At 39.5% G+C, this 21232-nt stretch overlaps 1 protein-coding gene across 1 annotated transcript in view; it reads left to right on the forward strand.

The window, feature by feature from the left end:
* Positions 1-597: 597 nt before the first annotated feature.
* LOC131689297 (SH3 domain-binding protein 5 homolog) overlaps positions 598-21232 on the forward strand; it is a 52989-nt gene continuing 32354 nt past the window's right edge. The window contains exons 1-2 of the mRNA XM_058974283.1: positions 598-1256; positions 11834-11896. Of these exons, the coding sequence (XP_058830266.1) occupies positions 1194-1256; positions 11834-11896 (126 nt within the window). The 5' untranslated portion in view covers positions 598-1193. The remainder of the gene's footprint in view (positions 1257-11833; positions 11897-21232) is intronic.

Here is a 21232-nt window from a genome sequence, read left to right on the forward strand (position 1 = left end):
ATAAATGTATTACCACAATACAGTCGTGATTCGCTGGTTGGATCTGAACGTCAAAATCTCATGTCAAATTGACGTTGACAATTTATCTAACAATCTTTTATACTACTAATATCTTCTTTGGAGAGTTTTTGACATTTGTCAGTCCGTTCAACTACCGAATTGAATTCGTTAGTTGGATATAGGCCCAACCAACGAATCTCGACTGTAAATATAATTACTGGTCACAGATGTTCGTCTCCCAAAGAATTGTTTATTCCCATCAATGAATTTTGAGGCATGCATCAAAAAACTAAGCTTAATGCTACGTCGTACAACTACTACCCTCCTCTTCGTCACATCTCATTATAAATTCGGTGAACCCCTATAGATACTCTCAGATTGGAGTTTAAAACTTTTGAAAATTTGTAGAAATCAAGTCCAAATGACAAATGTTTGAACCTTTTTATTTCTAGTCTTGAAACGAAATGATCGTATCAACAAAAATCGGTGTAACTCTAAACGGCGCTTTCGACAATTCCGTTGTGCTTTTCCAAATGTCAGTCATGAACGCTTTCAAATCGTTTCTCCTTTTTCTTTTCTCGAGTTCAGCCACACAACTGTCATTCGTAAGCTTATTTTCAATCGTGACGGTCGTGCATTTTTGTCGCTGTTCGAATTGTATGGCGGAAGAGTGGTGCATTATTCGCGATTAATTTTTTTTTCACATCGCCCTCCGCGTCGTCGCTTTTTCCTTCGCTGAAAAACGTTCTTTCCGGAGATTACGGTTACGTCGTGAAATTGCGGCGCGCGTGGGGTATCATAATTGATCTGTTTAGAAGGGAAGCTGCTAGTAGAAGAAAAGTTCCTACACATAGTGATCAATAAATTCCTTACCTTTGTTGCATATCTGTCTACCTGAGTGAAAACAGTGCTATTTTTATGGTAGTCCATATTATCGACAAGCCAGTGCAAAGTTTTTGTGTTTGTCATAGCAGTCAATTACCATTATAACCGAGCCGTTTGCTTTTGTTCGACAAAGAGTAGATGGAGGATGGAAATATTTCTCTGGTAGATGTACAAGCAAAAAATCGACGAGGAAGCAGAAACGAAAGATTGTAACAAAATAGGAATTACGGAGAGATAGAAACCTATCAGAATTTACGTCGTGTTGGTGAAATACGTGATCAGCAGCCAGCAAAGCACACTGAATACCAATGGATACTTCATCGAAAGATGCGGAAATGGACGAAAATCAGGATCTGGATCCGAGAATCCAGGTAGTTATAATGTTAAACTCAATCAAAATCTCTTTTTGCATGGAAGTTTCACATTTGCTGCATAATAAAAAGATTTATAACTCTTGATACTTTAAAAATACGACGCAAATTGCTCATGAGAAGCTACCGTCGCCATCCGCATAGGATAGATAAATATCTAAACGCACATCGTTTCATTGTTGCTTATTATGCATAGTTTCATCCGGCTCGTCAGTACATAAAGTGCTTCTATTTTCATCTTATTCCGCCACAGTGATCAGTTGGAATGATCTCAGCACAAAAGCATCGTGATGGGACGGAATCGCATGGAAATAAACTCGTTTCACGTATTCAATTGAGCATAACGGGAGGGTTAAGTACCATGTATACATAATATGATTCTTTCGTATGGTACGATTGATGTTTGGGCCTAGGAAGAAGCCTTTGTAAAATGCTATTGCACTGCACGTCAATTTGTTTTCCTTATTGTCCAGGATGCACATCGTTGGTTTCATACAATACGGAAACTTTATAAAGGTGGATATTAGGGTAGAGTATACTTAGCCCCATCAAGCAAGAACGAAATATTTTTAGTTCCATTTAGTATCCCAAAAAACAGTAATATTTGGGTTCAATTTATTATGATTTATTTTGACCCATAATCTTGCGTCGAAATTAATTTTTAAAGACCTACTCATTGCTTGGATTCACAGTCTCCTCTCAAATGTGTAATTTCAAAAATTAGCTTTTCCATATTAAATTTCAAATGCAATATAGGAAGGTCATAACTAATCGATCCCAATTTTCGCACAATTATTCGGGATTCCAAAAGAAACCAAGATAATGCTGCTGTAAATTGTTTCCTAATAAATTTCTAATCGGGGCTTACCTACCATGATTTACCATCAAATCGCTAGAAGTGATAAATTTTGAGATTTGTCTCTAGTGTATAAAACTGACTATAGGTAGCAAACCGTAATTGCCACAGGAAATTCAAACAACCTCGGTGGTAACCAGGACTTTCTAGTTTTTTACCACACACATTTTGCTCTTATAATATTTAGGTCGTCTGGTGGTAGGCAAAATCAAACATTCGTATTAACGGATATAGGGACTTCTGCTAGGTCACGTGTGAGGTGCACTATATCACCTGATGCTGGCGGGCGCAAATAAGTCAGCGTACCACGATAAATTTGAAGCTAGCGACACTACCCACTACCGGCAACCTTCACATCAACGTGCCGAAAATATGAGCAGAAATACAGACCTTACATAATCGGCCCATTTATTTTGTTGCGTGTGTCCAATGTAGGTTTGCAGAATCGTAATTTATAACGATATATTTGCGGCTTCTGTTGAATTGAAATTTTTTTATTAGATTTGTTGATAAAGTATATGGTGAAACAGTCGTACAGTGGTTTTCTTAGGAACGCTGGGAGACTTCTATCGAGCGATTGTATTTAAAGGAACGACGTTTATTTAGCATTCGATGCGTTATTAGAAAAAAGACTTTTCTGTTTCCTTAATTTAGATATAATAAACCGAGAGCTAAAAAAACCATGCTTCCCATGAGCTCGAAACTTCAACCGTTATCTCGTACCACAGAAACCTAGCCCCTTTGACCTTTTTTGACCGAATGGAAAAACTAAAGCATAATGAAATACAACCGCACATACACACTTACACACGACCATACCAACTAATAAGATCCCATGATGCCTTTTGCTCATCATCGGTTCATACCGCTGGAATATACTGCGCCGAAACAACGCAGAAACCGGTTTCAAAAGCAGCGCATAAAAAAGATTCACACCTAGCTTAAGGCTTAGTTCGAGAATAGGTATGACCATAGAAACCTGATTTATGTTCATCTACAACAGTCAATCAATCATGCTGCTTCCTTGACAGATACTAATAGTCGCTGTGCCAATCATATAGGTTGATTGAGGATTGCTGTATGCGACTTTATGGGGTGGTATATTTAGCAAATCCCTGATGTCTGTTTATGTAACGTTCACCTTAGTACCTCGTTACTTACAATTTCTAGTAAAGTGTATATTTCAGATTCGCTATCAACTTTTCGTGCAACTTATCTTAATTTAACATTTTGTTATTGAGCATAAATATTTACTTAAAAACTAGCAGATTTACCTGAGATTTAGGTTATGGGGTTCTATAGATCATTTGTTTTTGAGGACGTTTTTTATCTATCCTTTCGACCATCATATCATTATATCATATTATAATAGCTATACTTAGGGCATCTCCACCGCTAGATCTAAATTGATGTTCTATTTTATATTTTTGTGTTTAATGGTAACATTGGTAACTTTCCCATCTGTAGAGCCAGGTGGACATGACGGTTCCCAATCGCTATCATCATTCTCATTTAGTTGAAAGGTCAATTCACCTGGAACTGCTTCAAAAATATAGGATCTATCACTACACCGTTGAAATGGTAGAAAAACTGTAGGGGAAAGTGAGGCAATATGAGCACCCTAAGGTTGAAGGCAAATATATCTGCAGCAAAACATACAAATAATCCCAAATTGCCCTCTATTGGTAGAATACAACATATTCTTCACATGTGGTTATTAAACGTGCTGAAAAAAAATCAAAATCTTTGAAAATAATAGTTGTTTGCGATGGTAGATTTTTTGGCTTGTTAAAAACGTTGCGGGGCAATATGAGCAATATTAAGGGGCAATATGATCATGTCGCAAAAAACGGCATTTTATGACAAAATTCCAAAATTTATTTCACTTATACTTAACAAGAATCATAATTTCCATTTATTTAGTGACATTTAGTTGGCAATGAAATTCATCTTATAGTTTTTTAACAGTATTTTCGGAACTGTGAGATACAAATGTCCATTTTGTTTTAATCATAACTTTGTGAGTAATTTTCTCGAGCAAAATATTATTTATCGTTCGCGGTTACTTCAGGTATAAAACGTTTACATAGGGATAACTTTTCGGGATTTAATGCATAAACTCATATGAGATTCGCGTGATGCTCGTTTTGCCTCATACTATAGAGCCATTTTCGCAGATTTTTTGTGGAAACTATAAAGTTCCTTTAAATTATTTTTATGTTTGAAATAGCTAGATAGACGTTAAATAATACGGAGATGCATGCATTTTTCAATTACCGCGCACATACGTCATGCGAATGCTTATTTCATATAGCTTGAATCTTATAACATTTTCAGTTCTTTGACATCCCGTCAGATTTTTGTATTTTTTGTTGTTTAAGATTTGTTTTACGTTGCAATTGAAGTATTACATCATCTGATAGTGATTGACGGAGCATTCGTGCAAACAAAAAAGTCGAAAATTGTTCATAGATTCTTTGAAAACGGGGGTGCTCAACTCGCCCCACATGGCGATATTGCCTCACTTTCCCCTACCTGAAGTAAATGACGGATAGGGTAATTATTAAGAGATGGTCGTGTCAAACACCTTTACGCCGTGATTTTCTAAATTAATTCCCTCTCCTAGGTTGACGGGTTTGACGGTACTGCAAACATCTTCAAGCATATTTGAGCAGACAACTGCTTTAAGATGGTTATTGCATTACGCCTCGATAGTGGTGCATTGAGGAGACCGAGAGGACTTATGGGTCTTTTTTATGTTTTGTTGTTATTTCATACTCTGCACCAGCCCAAACTAACAGTCAGCTAAGAGCCTGTGCACACTGGCGTGGCCGATTGGCGAGTCGCCATGGATTGACTTTTTCTGTGGGCTGTGTTTGCAGATATTGTTCAACAGCTTAACGGCTGTCTTTTTGAGCACAGTTCGCAGTGGGAGTCATTATGTGTCGATTTTTTGGTCGACCTCGTCAACGTGCACAGGCGCATTAAAAAAAATTAAAGTTGAAGCCTATTAGTTGTGTTGTGTTGTGTTGTGTTGTAAGAATTGTAGTTTTTAGTACTAGTGTAAAATTGTTATGTGCTAGTCGTATGTCTATCTGTGTATGTGTTCGACTGAGTATTTGTGACATATGGGTCAGGAAATGGATGCAGAACTGGCTTATATAATAGAATAGAGGGTAATCCTTCTTGGGATCACTTTTTACCGGTGTTCAATTCGTGCATTCGATTCGATTCATTCGGATTGGATAAATGAAGGTACGATTAATTTACCGACGCACGTCAATCATCCATTCCCGGTCAGCATAGCATGAGAAACTTCTAACGAAATGCAATTGTCGTGATTCAGTTGGTGAATAGAAGCGAAGGAATACCCTGACGACTGGAAGATTGAATTATTTTTGCTATCTATTCAACTAGATCCAGACCGATGCAGATAGGATACTGCATGGTCTGGATGGTTCATTACATATAATCTAAATTAAATATCATTCAATTTGCACAATGCATTAAAACTTAAGGTAATTAGCTAAAGTACTCGAATCATACCAATTTAAACTAAAATCTAAAGTAAACATCATTCAATTGCACAATGTATTGAATTTAAAATTTAAGTGAACTATCCAAAGTATTGGGATCATATCAAGTCAAATGTTCAAAATGTGCCTAGTAATTTTGAAGAACAATCATCCACGCGAAACAAACCGTCAATGTTCCCAAATATAAGCAACTTAGAATACGTCCGTCCCGTTCTTTTCTTCTACCTTATTTGTCTGTTTTTGTTTTTCTTCTATTAGTTTGCTTTTCCACTACTCATGTAAACCAAAAAATCAGTCAATTTATACGCTTCTACTTAATGTCTTCATTTTTGCTTCTTCTTTTAATTCGGCATGTTCTTTTTCCTTTTATCTCTATATCTTAATTTAGATTCATTATAACACTCACTAACACAATCAATTGCATATTCTCTCATATACACTTATAATATCTCATTCAAAACGTACAAACGCCACTAGCCTTCGCGATAACACAAACCGGATCAAAATCGCGAACATGCAATTGTAATCATCCACACATACTCGCGATCTCGCCAACAACCCACCGCTCGCGCGATCATGAGTCGGTCACGTTAGGATGTCCCATCCCTCGTTCTTAACAGCCTAGATTCAAGTCTTCAGTTGGACCAATGAAAAATGAGGCTCATATTCATTAGACAATACATTCCATGGAAACGTGACAGGGAACTCTAGTGTTATGGGGGAATTATCTTCTAGTACCTGAACCGTACACTAAAAACTAAGCAACAAACTCACGGTCCGCGCGATCATTCAAAAACAGACGCGAATGTGCATATGGCCACACAGTTACAAAATCGAATTTATACACGCGAAATCACATACGTTCTGGCATACGCGATAAACACGTGAACATACAAGCGCTTGAGCTTTTCGCCATCTTCCACGCACATCTACGGTTGCGTTCTCACAAACTTGATAAAACTACGGGATAAAATGAACTTTTTAATACTTATATATTGGCATCACCTAATCACAAAATACATACATTAGCTATCAAACCTTATGGAGAAATATATTGTATTTATTTCTGAACAGCCAACAGTAGTACTGTGCAATGCACCTTTTCATCACATTCTGCAGCGCAATTATTCGTCAAGTATACATCAATCCATTAACCCTACCCCAACCCACACCCTGTTCCTCTCCCATGGCGTTTTGGTGGTCCGCATAGACTATTCTGCCATTACCCCTCCTATCATCGGCCTTGGACTGACTTGCGCTCTCATTGCCCCACCAAACGCTGCAAAATGAAAATGAAAATGATTTACTAAATTAATTGAACTTAGCTGATGTGTGTGCTCTTTAGTAGTCTACTAATATCCATCGTCATTTAGCAAACCGCCACATATCCCGGCACCTGGTAATCATGGCACCGCGCTGATTAGCAACCTTTTGATAGGCACGAATCTTTCTCATACTTGGAGTAGTAGTTGCCATTTGCAAAGTTTGCGAATTACTCATTTTTTTCCATTCTAGCCTGTTACCCTGTCTCATCATCGTCGTGTCCTTTGCGCTCATTCGAACCATTAGCATCATTTAAATTTTTCGGTATGCTGGTTGGAGAATCCGTATACTGCCTTACCATGGCTGCCATACATAGCATCATGATTGGGTTGCTATCTAGGGTACTGCTGTTCTACGCATAGTTGTCCCATGTATATAGGGAATCTCATAGAAGATGGGACAATTATGCGAATTATGGCAGTATATGGCAGCTGTCGAGGAAATTCACTTCTTCTTCCTCCGCCAGTTCTTGATCAGATACTGTTTTGAAGGGCTCGGATTCGGGTTAATTATTCCCTGTCAGTCTATGACCAGAGATTCTACCAGGGTTGGTTACCTGATCTCCACTAGGTTGCTCGTATCTCAGTTGGTACTGTAGGGAGCTAAAGGATAGGGATTCTGTATCAGACGAGAATGGCTATTTTTTCTGCACGATGACACAGCATTACCAAGCAGGGTGTAGGTGTGTATCGTGCGGTTGGCCCTTCCAAGGAATCTTATCTGCCTGAAGTAGCTGCTTGTACGCGGGGCTTGGCAATAGATCATGGGGACTATCCATACTTTTCAGCATTCCTAATGCAAGAGTCATGGTCATAACTCTGCGCAATTGCCATACCGAACTATATTGCTACAATGCCCATTTGCTTATAATTAGTTCTATTACGCAATGCATGATGCGCGGTACAAACAGGTAGGCGACCCTTGTGAAAGAAGACAAACAAACACAAAGCGTTCCTGTCAAAGGCCAGCCGATACGACTTTGAAGTGACACATAATTCAGTTCCGTCCAGTACAATTGTCATTCAAAGTCTTCGCTCGCTGGAACAATGGGTCCTTGAAATAGATACTGCCGTTTATTAGATCTAACGGGTGTTCAAAAAAAATGTGTATGATTTCAATATCTTTCTGTAATTAAAGTAAAGAGCATACATTTTTTTCTCTCCAAGAGAATTGCTCTCTGGATTCCCTAGAAGTGGGTTGCATGTTTCTTTCCGTTCGTGTGCTGTCAGTTCAATCGATGATGGCGTCGAAACAGCAAGCACTCCGCGAGCGTGTTGCGCGGATTTACGAAACGCGTGGTCATCGTGGAAAACCATTTTCGAGACGAAAACGTGCCCGTGAGTTACCGGATCCTGGCATCCCTGAGCGTGGAGCCGCCGGTAGCGGCCGTCCAGCGTAGATAATGACGAAGAAGAAGGAAGCGTTGAAAAAGCTGTTCGACAACAATGACTGAACGAGTATGCGCGACGCCGGTCAAAAATATCACCAGGGGTGCCAGGGGATATTTTGAAAAATTTATTCGCGGCCCATTCAAAAATCTGTGTCTATCTGTGTCACGGAAAACGTACAAAATTGTCTAAAAACAAGATGTGGTGACCCTGTTTTTGGTTTTTGCGCGAGTCAAAAATTAAGCGCAAGGTAAAAAATTGAGAAATCTGTGCTAATCTGTGCAATCTAGAAGAAAGCTGTGAAAATCTGTGCAGTTTTGCAATCTGTGCAGTATATTAAAAATCTGTGAAACACAGATAAATCTGTTCACCTGGGACCCCTTAATATCACTGCTCCCATACCTTGATTCACTGAACCCTCAAGATGGAGGATGTCATCTGTCGGAAGAAGACCCGGTCCCCTGAATATACGGACGAACAGATAGCGATCGTGAAATCGCGATGCCGGTAGATGACGAGGAACTACCGCGGAACGTCGACCGTGCTGGACGACGAAAGTTACTTTTCGCTCTCAAAGAACCACATTGCAGGAAATTACAGCTACTATGCCAGAGATAAGTCGGTCACACTCCGCGAAGTAAAATATAAGTTTAGGCATAAATTTGAAAAAGAAAAAGTTATGCTGTGCATCGCTATATCGGACAGAGGGATTTCAAAGCCGAGCGGTCTGGTCATCAATCAACAAGTGTACCAAGAGGAGTGTCTTGAGAAAATTCTTCTATCGTTCTTAAGTAAGCATCATGCGGATGGCAAGTACATCTTCTGGCCGGACAAGGCGTCTTCCCATTACGCCAAAAAAACTCTGGAGTATATTGAGCAGAAAAAGATACCGTACGTGACGAAAGAAACGAATTCGACCAACTTGCCCCAGTGCCGTCCCATGGTGAATTTTTTTTGGCTTCCTCAGAGCTTTGTGTACAAAAATAATTTGCGGGATAAGGATACGAAACAGTTGACCACCAGGTCCCGGAATTGTATCCGGAAGGTGGACGTCAGTGCCGTCCAGCGCTCTTGTGAAATCATCGCGACTAAGTTGCGTCATACGGCTGACCAGGAGCCCTTCTCCAATATTCATTAACGGTTTTTTTTGAAGAATAAACATTATGTTTTTAATAAACAATACTGAATTCGCTGAAACAGGACAAGCACAAATCAAGCTTTTTCCTCGACTTCCCCGGACACCAGGACAATCAGTGAAAAATCAGGAAATGTCCTGGGAAACCAGGACGTATGGTCACCCTAAGAGTGATCCTTTTTTCTGTGTTCTTTTCATTCCATTTGCGGGATTTTAAGATCAACATCAACCTTCCCTCCGCGATGCAGCGACGCATTTCTTCACACCGCTTGCAATGAATAATAATCCCGTTTGCGCGGCAAAATCCTTTCAATTAAAGTCGGATTCATATAAGACGAAGTTGAAAAGCAAACTCATAACTTTATTAAGTTAGGATAAAGTAATTTTTTATTATTTTCAAGTGAGGTATAGTTTTTGCATATGAATAATAGTATTTATATACAAAAAACCATACCTCTATTATTTGGGATTCAAACGCATTGTCTTCAGCGCGTTGTGTTAGCATTTAATACCATGCTAACACCAATGCGCTACACAATGATAAAATATTTTATTCTGTTATCTTACAACAGTTGCGCATGCGTCATTAGGGTGAATAACCATTAATCAGTTGAGTAGATCAATTCGATAAGATAACAATCAATCTACTATCATGCACCAGAAAGTTTTGTGTAGGTTTAAAAACAAAAAAAAATGAATTGAATCACTCCGTCACCAAACTAGCATAATTGCACTGTTTGGCAAATCATTCATACTTTATTTGCGTCAATCGAGATCTTGACCATGTTAGACTCACCACCTCGTACACGCACAACTCCTTGTCAGCAAAATAAAAACAATTTTAATCCAATTTCCTATGGCCGATCTTTCTCAATTTCTTTACGATGAAACCTACACTTTGTGATTACATCCGAATGAATACAACCTTTCATCGTGGTTATTTTGTACTATCTCTGGTCTAACCAGAAACTTTCCTCGCTAGGTGTACTGGTGGACGATTTATCTTATCAATGTTTTTTTTTGCGCACTAGACTTGAGCCCCCGTTGAATCGTGGATTGTGTAGCTCTGACTCATCATATGCAGGTACCCACACAGTGTTCATACGATGGCCCCTATTCCCAACAAACAACTTCGGTCGGTTGGTGATAATCGATTCTGAGTCTCCTAACAGTATTATACAGTTCTCTACGTTTGGTGCTGAAAGACTGACTGGAACGTCGTGACCGATTTTGAGCAGATGTGTTCCTCTTTGCTGGTGTATTGTGCTATTATATTTTTTTTTCACTTTGAGGAAGTAGAGAGAAGCTTTGTTTTCGAACGACGTTGTTTTCAGAAAAGTGTAAAACAAAACTAAATACCTTTTGTGAGTTGAGTAATGGATTCGTCATCAACGTCGTCATCGGCGGCGGAAGTTCTGCTGATCGACCAGTTCATGTCAGTTTGTCAGCAGTGGTATAAGCTAAACACGGGCTCCATTAGGGTATGTAACAAAGCGTTTCCTCGGGCACCTTACATCAACTATAGGATGCTGCTGTTGACATGGAAAAAAGATTGTCTGCTGGAAAAGTATCGCACAGTGGGTGGGCACTTACATCGGGTTAGTATGCGTGACAATAAACGAAGAATGGGCATCAGTAGATGAAATAATGGACATACATAGGTAATCTTGTCGATCTTTAAATGGCGGTTCAGTGTCAGTACCCCAGTGGAAATGCGTTCACCTTACCAATGAAATAAGGAACGGATTAAAAGTTGCTGGCAAATTGCAAATATAGCATAGTGTGGCATCATTTGGGATTTGTTGTTTCCTCAAGCTCAAACGAAATATATCACTCTTTAGCACCCCGACATTTGCTATCTTCAAAGTTTTTTATATTCTCTACACAATGAGATTAATTTAATTATGCAAACAAAAGCCCATTTCTTACCTCCAAGTGAATTTATTGCCAAACTAATAACAAATATTGATTTAAAGACTCAACATTGCTAAAAGCACTATAGTACGAAAATCGAATTTTCGCGGTCAAAACAATTTACATCAAGTTTTCGTATATTTGAAAACAGTGTACGCCAAATATTGCATCAGCAACTGCGGTGTTGACAAGTGATACGTAATTTATATGTTAACTTAAAATGTTTTAATGAGTATTTATTTGATTATTTTGAGATATTTCTAAGTATAATGTATTGTGTAGCGCTTTTTTTTATATTATTTGTATTTTGACGATAAGAATTTTGAGATTTTTATTGCATTGAAATAATTTGTGATGTATTATTTTAATATTTCCATTTTAATTGAAATCGTAAACTGGCTAATCAAATTATTGTTTACTTACAGGTTGAACTGGAAAATCTCAACACGGCAACGGATGATATTAACAAACTGGAAATTGAACTAGAGGTAATTTAAATGATTTTTATTTATATGTTCGCATACTTTTTTTGCAGCATCTATTTGAAATGGGATGTTTAGCTCACCAATTTAAAACCAGCTTAGAATAAATTTTTAAGTGATCATTTCTCACTTCATTCATGGTTCCCGCTATATCACCAATTCCCCACTTTTTTCTTTTCTCATGCGCATTTTCCGTCGGTCTCTGTCCACACTGAGTACCGACGCCAGAGAGGTTACTCCTCTATCTGGACTTAAGATATCGGCCGCTTAACACATGAACCGGGACCAACAGCTTTACTTCTCTTCCGTAGGAAGACGTCACCACAATTTTTTTGTAAAATCTCAACGACTTCGGCTGGGATCGAACCCAGACTCACTGGAATAAGAACGTGGTCGTCATTGGGGCCGGCATTTGTTTTTACTGTCCATGAACTAGTCCACAACTCTATAAACATTAGTACACAGAATCAAACAGTCTTGAACTTAATTTCACAAAATTGGTAACGGTTCATGCATGTAAAATATTTCGCACAACTATAAAACTGGTTTTCACTTTCATGATAAAGTTCACAAAGTGTGCAAATTTGGTCCTTTTATTTTCACGAAAAGAATTGCACAGAACTTAGAATATTATTCCCTCCCCTAGGTTGATGGGTTTTACGGTATTGCAAACATCATCAAGCATATTTCGTACATCAGTTTTAAAAAACCTCTGACAGACAATTGCTTTAAGATGGTTATTGAATTACGCCTCGATAGTGGTGTGTCGAGGAGACCGAGAGGGCTTATGGGCCTTTGTAAGTTTTGCGTTTTTTCATACTCTGTACCAGCCTTAGTGCAAAATAAAGTCAAATGGGTATGGGTATACATGGGTATACAATAAGTATAGAGAATTATTTTGGCTATGTTCTTGTAGAGGTTGCTCATGTTACGTGAATTAGATACACGATAGATTATATAGTTGGCGACTGTCATTTCGGCTGTTACTGTGGATCAGCTGTATTAGTTACGGCGTCGTTTATGTTTTCATGTGTTCTGCGAAAACGCATTATCTTTTGTCCTCAGTATGTACTGTACTGAGGACAAAAGATAATCAGTGTAAAAAATGTCAAGTGAGTTTTTTCTTACGTGCAAACTAATGCTGTATACGAGTTTTGTGTTGGTTTTACGATATTATCATTTTTGAAAAAATACGGGCATCAACATGAAACATACGCTTGGAAATTAGACGTTTGGGGAAACTATAGGTCACTACCACAATGTAAATTAGAATTATTTTGACAAGAAGTTGTGTATAATTTCGTGCTAATAACGCCAAAACGAAGTGAAGAACACAATTGCATTTGTTCAATATGACGCCAGTATCAGCCTCTAAACAATTCAAGGTTCCGTTCAGATATTTAATAAAATGATTTAAGGTGCTGTTAAATTGATAATAGGAAAAACATGATCGAAAAAGAGAAAGAAAAGGAATAAAAAAATGCTACGAAGCGCAAACGTGATTGTTGCACAGCTAAGCAAACACGTCAGCCGGAATGCACAACTTCAATTCCACACTCTGGCGACGACGACGACACCAAAGAAGTCATTCGCAAGTACAAAGCCAGACACAGCTGCTGACAAAACATATTTTTTCAACATTTCCTTCCCCGGTTTCATGATTTTTCACATCATTTGCCACTTCCTCAATTTCTTACCTCAATGACATCAATGGATTGGATGTATTATTTGTGTTATTAATTTTTAAATCATCTGCAGTATTCATGCTCTTTAAATAAAAGTTGAGCCACTTATTTTCTAGGCGTGTACATTGTTGTAGTTAACCTCAAATATCGTACCCCCAGATTTTGAAAACATCGAAAAAAGTGGCTACGCCTTATTGGATTTAGCTTGAAAAATGTTTAACCAGGCATAAAATCATTATTGCCAAAACGTTTCCAGATGTACGAGCTCGCCAAAAACAATGACCTACTTGACCCCACTCTACTAATCTACCAATGAGTTCAGCTGAGGGGGCCTCGAAGGGGCCTCCCATCGTTGTATTTGAGGCATTGTTAGAATACTAGTAGTGGTTGACTTTTGTCAAGATTCTGAGCAATGTGCAGGGAGACTGCTTTTTTCATTTTCAGGAGTGACCGCTTTTCGGTGCTTTCATAGTTGAACCTTAAAGAAATGCAGAAGTAGAAGCCTATTACTGTTAGTGCAGTGATAATTATAGTATTTAGTACTAGTGTACAATTGTTATGTGGTAGTCGTAAGCCTATCTGTGTATATGTTTGCCTAAGTATTTGTGATAGCTAGGTTAAAAAATGGATGCAGAACTAGCGTATATGATAGATTAGTGGATACGGGAGCCTGGGGCTAGTTGGCGGTTGGAATAATTTGGCGGAGTCCCCTTTTCTTTGTTTCTATTAGACGTATAGCACTGCCTCTTGTTGTGTACCTCAAGTAATGTGCAAAAAATTATCCAATGTGTTTTTGTTGCAAAATATTTTGTTCTGTAGAAGTTGCGGGTGATAATGTTATTTAAGGTAATTTTTGAATCTATTCCACGAATAATTGTATTTTTCTATAATGCATAAAAAGAGCTTTCAGTATCCGTGTAGATATTACACCTATTCACAAAAAAAACAGCCAGAGATTCTGTATTTACTTCCTGGGACATCACTTGGGACAAGTCAGTTGCTTTTGAGCTTCACATGTGTCGTGTGAACTGTTTGGATTTTTTGTGTCTAACTAGTGCTAATTTTGTACTAGTTTAGATACGTTGTCTAACCAGACACCCAGATAATGCTAGTTACTGACGAGATGCATCCAAAAAAATTAAAAAAATAAACTTAATTTAAGTTAAGCTTTGTGCCCTTAGTGCCCAAATTGGTTTAATCCAATTTTCCCTTTTAGGAATAAATTTTGCATAATATCGGTCCATTTATACGCTTCAACTTAATTTCTTTGAAGATTTTCTTTCTTTTTTGGGCATGTTATTTTTCCTTTTATTACTTTATCTTAAATTAGATTCATACTAAAACTCACTAACACAATCAATTACATATTCTCTCATATACACTCAAAATCTCATTCAAAACGTACAAGCGCTCGTGGCCTTCGTGATAACACAAACCTGGTCACAAACGCGAACATGTAATTGAAATAATCCACACATACTTGCGTCCACGATATCACCAATATTAAAAAACCACGATAATAAGCTGGACGTTTTAGCATCTATAAATTTACAAACGCGGTCTCAAACATGACCCCCCCACGTGCATAATCTGCCATAGCTGATCTCGATCGGTAGTGTCGTATGCGGCTTTGAAGTCGATGAACAAATGATGTGTGGGCACATTGTACTCGCGGCATTTCTGCAGTACTTGACGAAGAGCGAACACCTGGTCCGTGGTAGATCGTTCGCTCATAAAACCCGCCTGGTACTGCCCCACGAACTCTCTTGCAATTGGAGATAGTCGACGGCATAGTATTTGGGAGAGTACCTTGTAGGCGGCGTTCAGCAGGGTGATTGCTCGGTAATTACAGCAATCCAGCTTGTCGCCCTTTTTGTAGATAGGACACACGACACCTTCCATCCACTCCTCCGGTAAAAGCTCCTCCTCCCAAATCTTGGTAATCACCCAGTGCAGCGCTTTAGCCAGTGGCTCGCCACCGTGTTTTAGTAGCTCGCTTGGTATTTGGTCAACCCCAGTGGCTTTATTATTTTTGAGCCGGCTAATCTCCTCCTGGATTTCTTGGAGATCCGGAGCCGGTAGTGTAATGTCTTCCGCGCGTGCTCCCAGGTGCGTTACCGTGCCATCCTCGTCGTCTGCTGCATCGCCGTTCAGGTGTTCTTCGTAGTGCTGCCGCCACCTCTGGATCACCTCACACTGGTCCGTGAGAAGATTCCCGTTTGTATCTCTGCACATGTCGGCCTGTGGTACGTGGCTCCTGCGCGAGCGGTTCAACTTCTCGTAGAATTTCCGTGTGTCTTTAGCGCGGTACAGCTGCTCCATCGCTTCGCGATCTCGGTCTTCTTGCTGGCGCTTTTTGGTCCGGAAAACCGAGTTCTGCCTGTTCCGTGCCTGTTTATATCGCGCCTCGTTCGCCCTCGTGCGGTGTTGCAGCATTCTCGCCCATGCTGCATTCTTCTCTTCGACTAACTGCTCGCATTCGCCGTCGTACCAGTCGCTTCTTTGGTCCGGGCCCACCGTACCTAGTGCAGTGGCTGCGGTGCTACCTATGGCGGATCGGATATCTCTCCAGCCATCTTCAAGGGCAACTCTGCTCTTCCGTTGGTAGTGCCACTTCCAACTGCTGCGCGTATTCTTGAGCCACTCTGCCATCTTGTAGCCGCTCGATGTTTAGCCGCGGCGTTCGGCTTCGACGAGAGCTATGCACTGTCGAAAGTTTTGAGCGCAAGCATACTGCAACCAGGTGGTGGTCCGAATCTATATTCGCACTGCGATAAGTGCGGACGTTTATGATGTCCGAGAAGAATCTACCGTCAGTTCGACCAATCAATAAAATAACACCCCGATGATTAAGTGAATGTTTTAGCACTAATAAACTTATAAACGCGGTCTCAAGCGGGAACCTATAATTGCCCATGTTCGTGCGATAATGCTTCGGTCCCGTCTGGAAACCTCTATCGTCTGGAAACCTCTACCAGCCTAGGTCCATGCCTTCAGATGGACCAAAAAAATGACTCACATATTCACTAGGCAACATGTTCCATGGCGACATGATCGGGAACTCTAGCGTTATGGGAAAATTACTCTCTTCTGGCATCTGAACCATACATTAAAAATTAAGTGTCAGTATCAGATCATGGTTCGCACGCGATCATTCAAGAATACTTGCAAATATGCGATTGGCCACGCAGTTATAAAATCGAATTTATGCACGCAAACACGCTAGCAGATGCGACAAACACGTTGACATACAAACGTTTGAGACCTTCGCGATCATTCAGGCACACTTGCGCCCGCGATCGCATGAACAGGATAGTGCCCGGATGACCAAGTGAACGTTTTAGTACTTATAAATTTACAAACGCGATTTTATGAGAGAGCCTGCAAACGCTTGTGTTCGTACGGTCGTGAATCAATTACGTCCGGAAGTCCCTACTCTCGGCCCTAGCAGCCTAGGTCCATGCCTGCAGGTGGACCAATAAAAAATGATGCTCGTATCCACTAGACCAGCGTCAACCTTTTTCGTACCACAGACCCCTTAGAAATTGCCCTGGGTTGCTGCGGACCCCACGGATAAACATCGATTTTGCATGCTATTAATATGCTATTTTCAGTTTGTTAGGAAACAAGTCTTGAAATTCTAATCTGCGCTCGAATATATTTTTCTTCGTGGACCCCCAGCAATGACTTCGCGGCCCCCTAGGGGTCCGCGGACCCCAGGTTGAGAATCACTGCACTAGACCACATGTTCCGTGGTGACGTGACCGGGAGCTCTAGTGATATGGAGGAATTCACTCTATTCTAGTAACTATCTATCGTACACCGAAAATTAGGTATCAAATTCACGGTCCGCGATTATCCAAAAAATCACGCAAATATGCGAATAAACACAAGGTCAAAATCAGTCATCTTTCGGTAAATCCGAAACCAACATTCAGATTCAACGCCTCCCTCATTCATTAACTTTCAAACTGACTGAAATTTCATGCGGAATCGAATGCTTGAGTGCAGAGGAAATATTGATTCCTTCACCAACCACGAGGGTGAACGAATGTCGAGGAAAACGTATCAAACATTTCATTCATCGCAGCGAGCATGAATTGAATTTTCCTTTCACTTTCAAGTTCACGCAGATGTCAATTTTTTTAAGCTCTGCACACTGTTATAAAATAGAATTAATGCACGCGAAGTTACATACACACTGTCACACGCGACATACAAACACCCACGCGATCGAGCACGTTAACGTACAAACGCTCGAACTCTTCGCGATAATACACGCAACCGTGAAGTTCCTATACCCGCACATATTTGAACCGTGTAAAGAATATCACACTCAGGATCACGGCCCGCTGCAATTGGTCTAAAGCAATGTTTTAGTGGGTGACATTTCCCGTCTCGTCTGCAATTGTAGTGAGTGATTCTGATGGGGAACCCTAGCTCTAGAGTTCCAGTAGGACAACTCAAAAAAAGAATTTCACGGAACTTAGAACATTATTTAAGTAACCATTTTGCTTTGTGAACTGCTTGCATGTATGCGTTCAGGCTAGAGCCTTGTTGTCTCTTGCTGTATGCAGAAGCCGTCTCCACCCCACTCGGTCGATTGCTGCTTGTCGCCAGCCTCGCAGTCTTCGAAGGGTCCGCAGGTCGTCCTCTATCTGGTCGATCCATCGTGCTCGGTGTGCGTCTTCTTGTTTATTTATTTATTTATTTATTTATTTATTTATTTATTTATTTATTTATTTATTTATTTATTTATTTATTTATTTATTTATTTATTTATTTATTTATTTATTTATTTATTTATTTATTTATTTATTGGAGCAGGGAAAAACCCTCTTGAGATGAGAAAACATAAGCACTCTTTCTCAAATGGGCGCAAAACCTTCTCGTCCTTTCGTACCAACATATATGGCATAATCCAAATGATACATAATTACTTATAACTAAAATAACACATATTATCTAATATTATAGTAACAATAAGCGTTACGAACTATATATTAAACCACGGGTCATGTTTTTAAAATAACACTGTATAGACGTCGAAGGCAAACACGGGACAAGTTAAAGTCAAAGGACGTGTAACATTGGTTGAAAGTTTTGCACATGCTTGCCATCGGTATGTTGAACCCATAATTTGTTCTAGCAATGGGTGTAATGAGAAAAGAGTAGGCCCGGAGTGTCCTGCGTCTAATGTTAATGTTGAGTTGGCTAAGGAGGCTGGGACAGTCTATATTGCCCAAAAGTAAGTCGGTTATGAACATTGCTTTTGAGATGTTGCGCCGATCGCGGAGTGTTTCAAGACCAATCTTGTTCCTGTAGGGTCGCCCTCAAGAACCATCTTCATCGGGTCGTCGTCCGACATTCTTACGACGTGTCCAGCCAACTGCAAGCGTCCTATTTTGCGGTATGCGCGATGGATGGTTCTTTCAGAAGCTGATGCACTGCCGTTATATGCATATTTGTCCCATGATCTATGGGATTCCCTATATACATGGGACAACTAAGCGTATAACGGCAGTGCAGCTCATGCTTCATTCGCCAGCGCCACGTTCCGTCTTCCATCTGCACGCCACCACCATCTGCTTTGTGAACTGCTTTTTGAATTATAGTAGGTATATTATTCACGTGTCTAGAAGATATCTCCTATTATTTTCACTTGCATGCTATTGTTCATATTTCAGGCAACTCTTGATCAATTCACAATTCGGGTTTTTGGTTCATAGTATATTAGTCACGATCTAACGTGCTAGGGAATAAGTTCATACATTTACAAGTTAACGCTCATAATAGTGAAACTTTCGCGTGAACAATTTTGCAAAATATGGGAAAAATGGAAGTGCATCTCCAAATTTTGAACTATGGTCAAAACATGTTCAGGAAACAACCACAGTAGGCCAACCAAATAGCGACATGTCGCGTGAACGATTGTCCGTTCTTTTCCAAAGGAGACGCGACGATTATTTTTCGTCGCAGTAAGAATCGTAGCGCTATTCGGCGCATGATTCGTCGCAATGTATTTCTTACGGGATGAATAACACTTAAAAAAAGGTGGTGCAATTTTGCGTAAAAAACAATGTAAATAAACATACGAAAACTTGAAACTTATGAAGCACAGTTTTCAGTAAGTTTTATTGACAAATTCAGTTAAAGTAAACAATTAGCACATATGGTCGGTGTTAAGTCAGACCGGACTAAGTGACAAAATATTGATTTCAAGAAAAACGAGTTTAAAGTTTGAATCGCAGCATCCTATACACTATGATGGGAAATTAATATTTGCAATAACTCTTGTTTATTGTTACATATTTCATATCTGACAAAAGTCGAATGTAGCTGGCGAAATTCTTTATCCAGTGCTATCATTGTCTCATTTTTGATGTTCTGCGACTTAGTCCGGTCTGACTTAACACCGACCATATTAAACTTGGGTAATACTTACTTTTCGACGTTTTTCAGCATTTATTTTCAAATGCGCCAATTCAATTCGTCGCCTCAAAATGATTGAATGGGGCGTTTCAAACGAAACGTACAATAATTTTCTTCAAACAAACACGTCAAACTAAAGTTGAATGTCTCATAGAATCAGCAGCTCCCGTATATTGAACCGAACCTGTTGTTGTTTAAGTCATCCAATAAAATCGTATGATGACGTTCAAGTGGTGTCTGCGTGTTTTATTGGAAGTAGCTTCTAGTTGAACAATGTCGTTATTTATCTCAATCTCGAAGACAGATAGATAATGTTCAAAGCATGTCCTCACGTACCGAATAACCCAGCAGCTCCCATGACTCAAGAGTACATCGAGTTGTCGATATTGCGACGTGATAAATTCAGCGTCACAGAGTAAATGCCGTCTGCATTCTTCCTACACTTCCTCATACAGTGATACGCTCTTTTAGATGAGCACGTTGTGTGTTGGAACGTGTAGTTGAATGTATGTCTGCACAAACGTTCACATATAGTTCATTCGCTTGGGGTAGTTAGGAAATTGGAGGTCACACATCACACTATGTGATATGAAAATGAAACGATGGACGCATAATTCATCAGATGAAACTTCACTTTTTAAAAGATTTAAACTTCCCCCGTCTAGCGATTATGCACCATAATCCCCCCTGCAAAAAAACATAACAAAACATAGCCAACACAACAAAATCAGCGGAAGGTACATTAGTTTCAATTTTGTTTACACTGCAGTTTTCCTTCCCGTGCATCACACAGCACTGAGTGTACTTTGCAAGCTGTGGTGGTTCAGGAAGTTATGCAACGTTTTTTACCTTTTACCACCATGCACCGTTTCGGGTTGGAAGTTTCAATGGCTCGGACTTTTTACGTAACCGTTAGTGGGAAGGGCCGGTTAGTTTTGATCTGTTTTGATTTGAGCTTATTTAAAGTACATAAATTATAAATTTAAATGTCGGCTTAACACCATATGTTGGGCAATATATAGATTTCCTATCTGGAAGTAAATAATTTGATTCTCTGTTGTGTTGAACTCCAATCAATATTGAAGCAAGTATTTTAATCAAGTTTTATTGCAAACCTAAAAAATAAAAATGTCGGAAAAAAAAGTCCAGTTAATATGTCATTTTGGTAGAAGCTAGTAGTTAGTGGTCACATTCATTCCAATGACGAGCGATGGATCACATGTGA

The sequence above is a fragment of the Topomyia yanbarensis genome, chromosome 3, assembly GCF_030247195.1.
Source record: "Topomyia yanbarensis strain Yona2022 chromosome 3, ASM3024719v1, whole genome shotgun sequence".
NCBI lineage: Eukaryota > Metazoa > Arthropoda > Insecta > Diptera > Culicidae > Topomyia > Topomyia yanbarensis.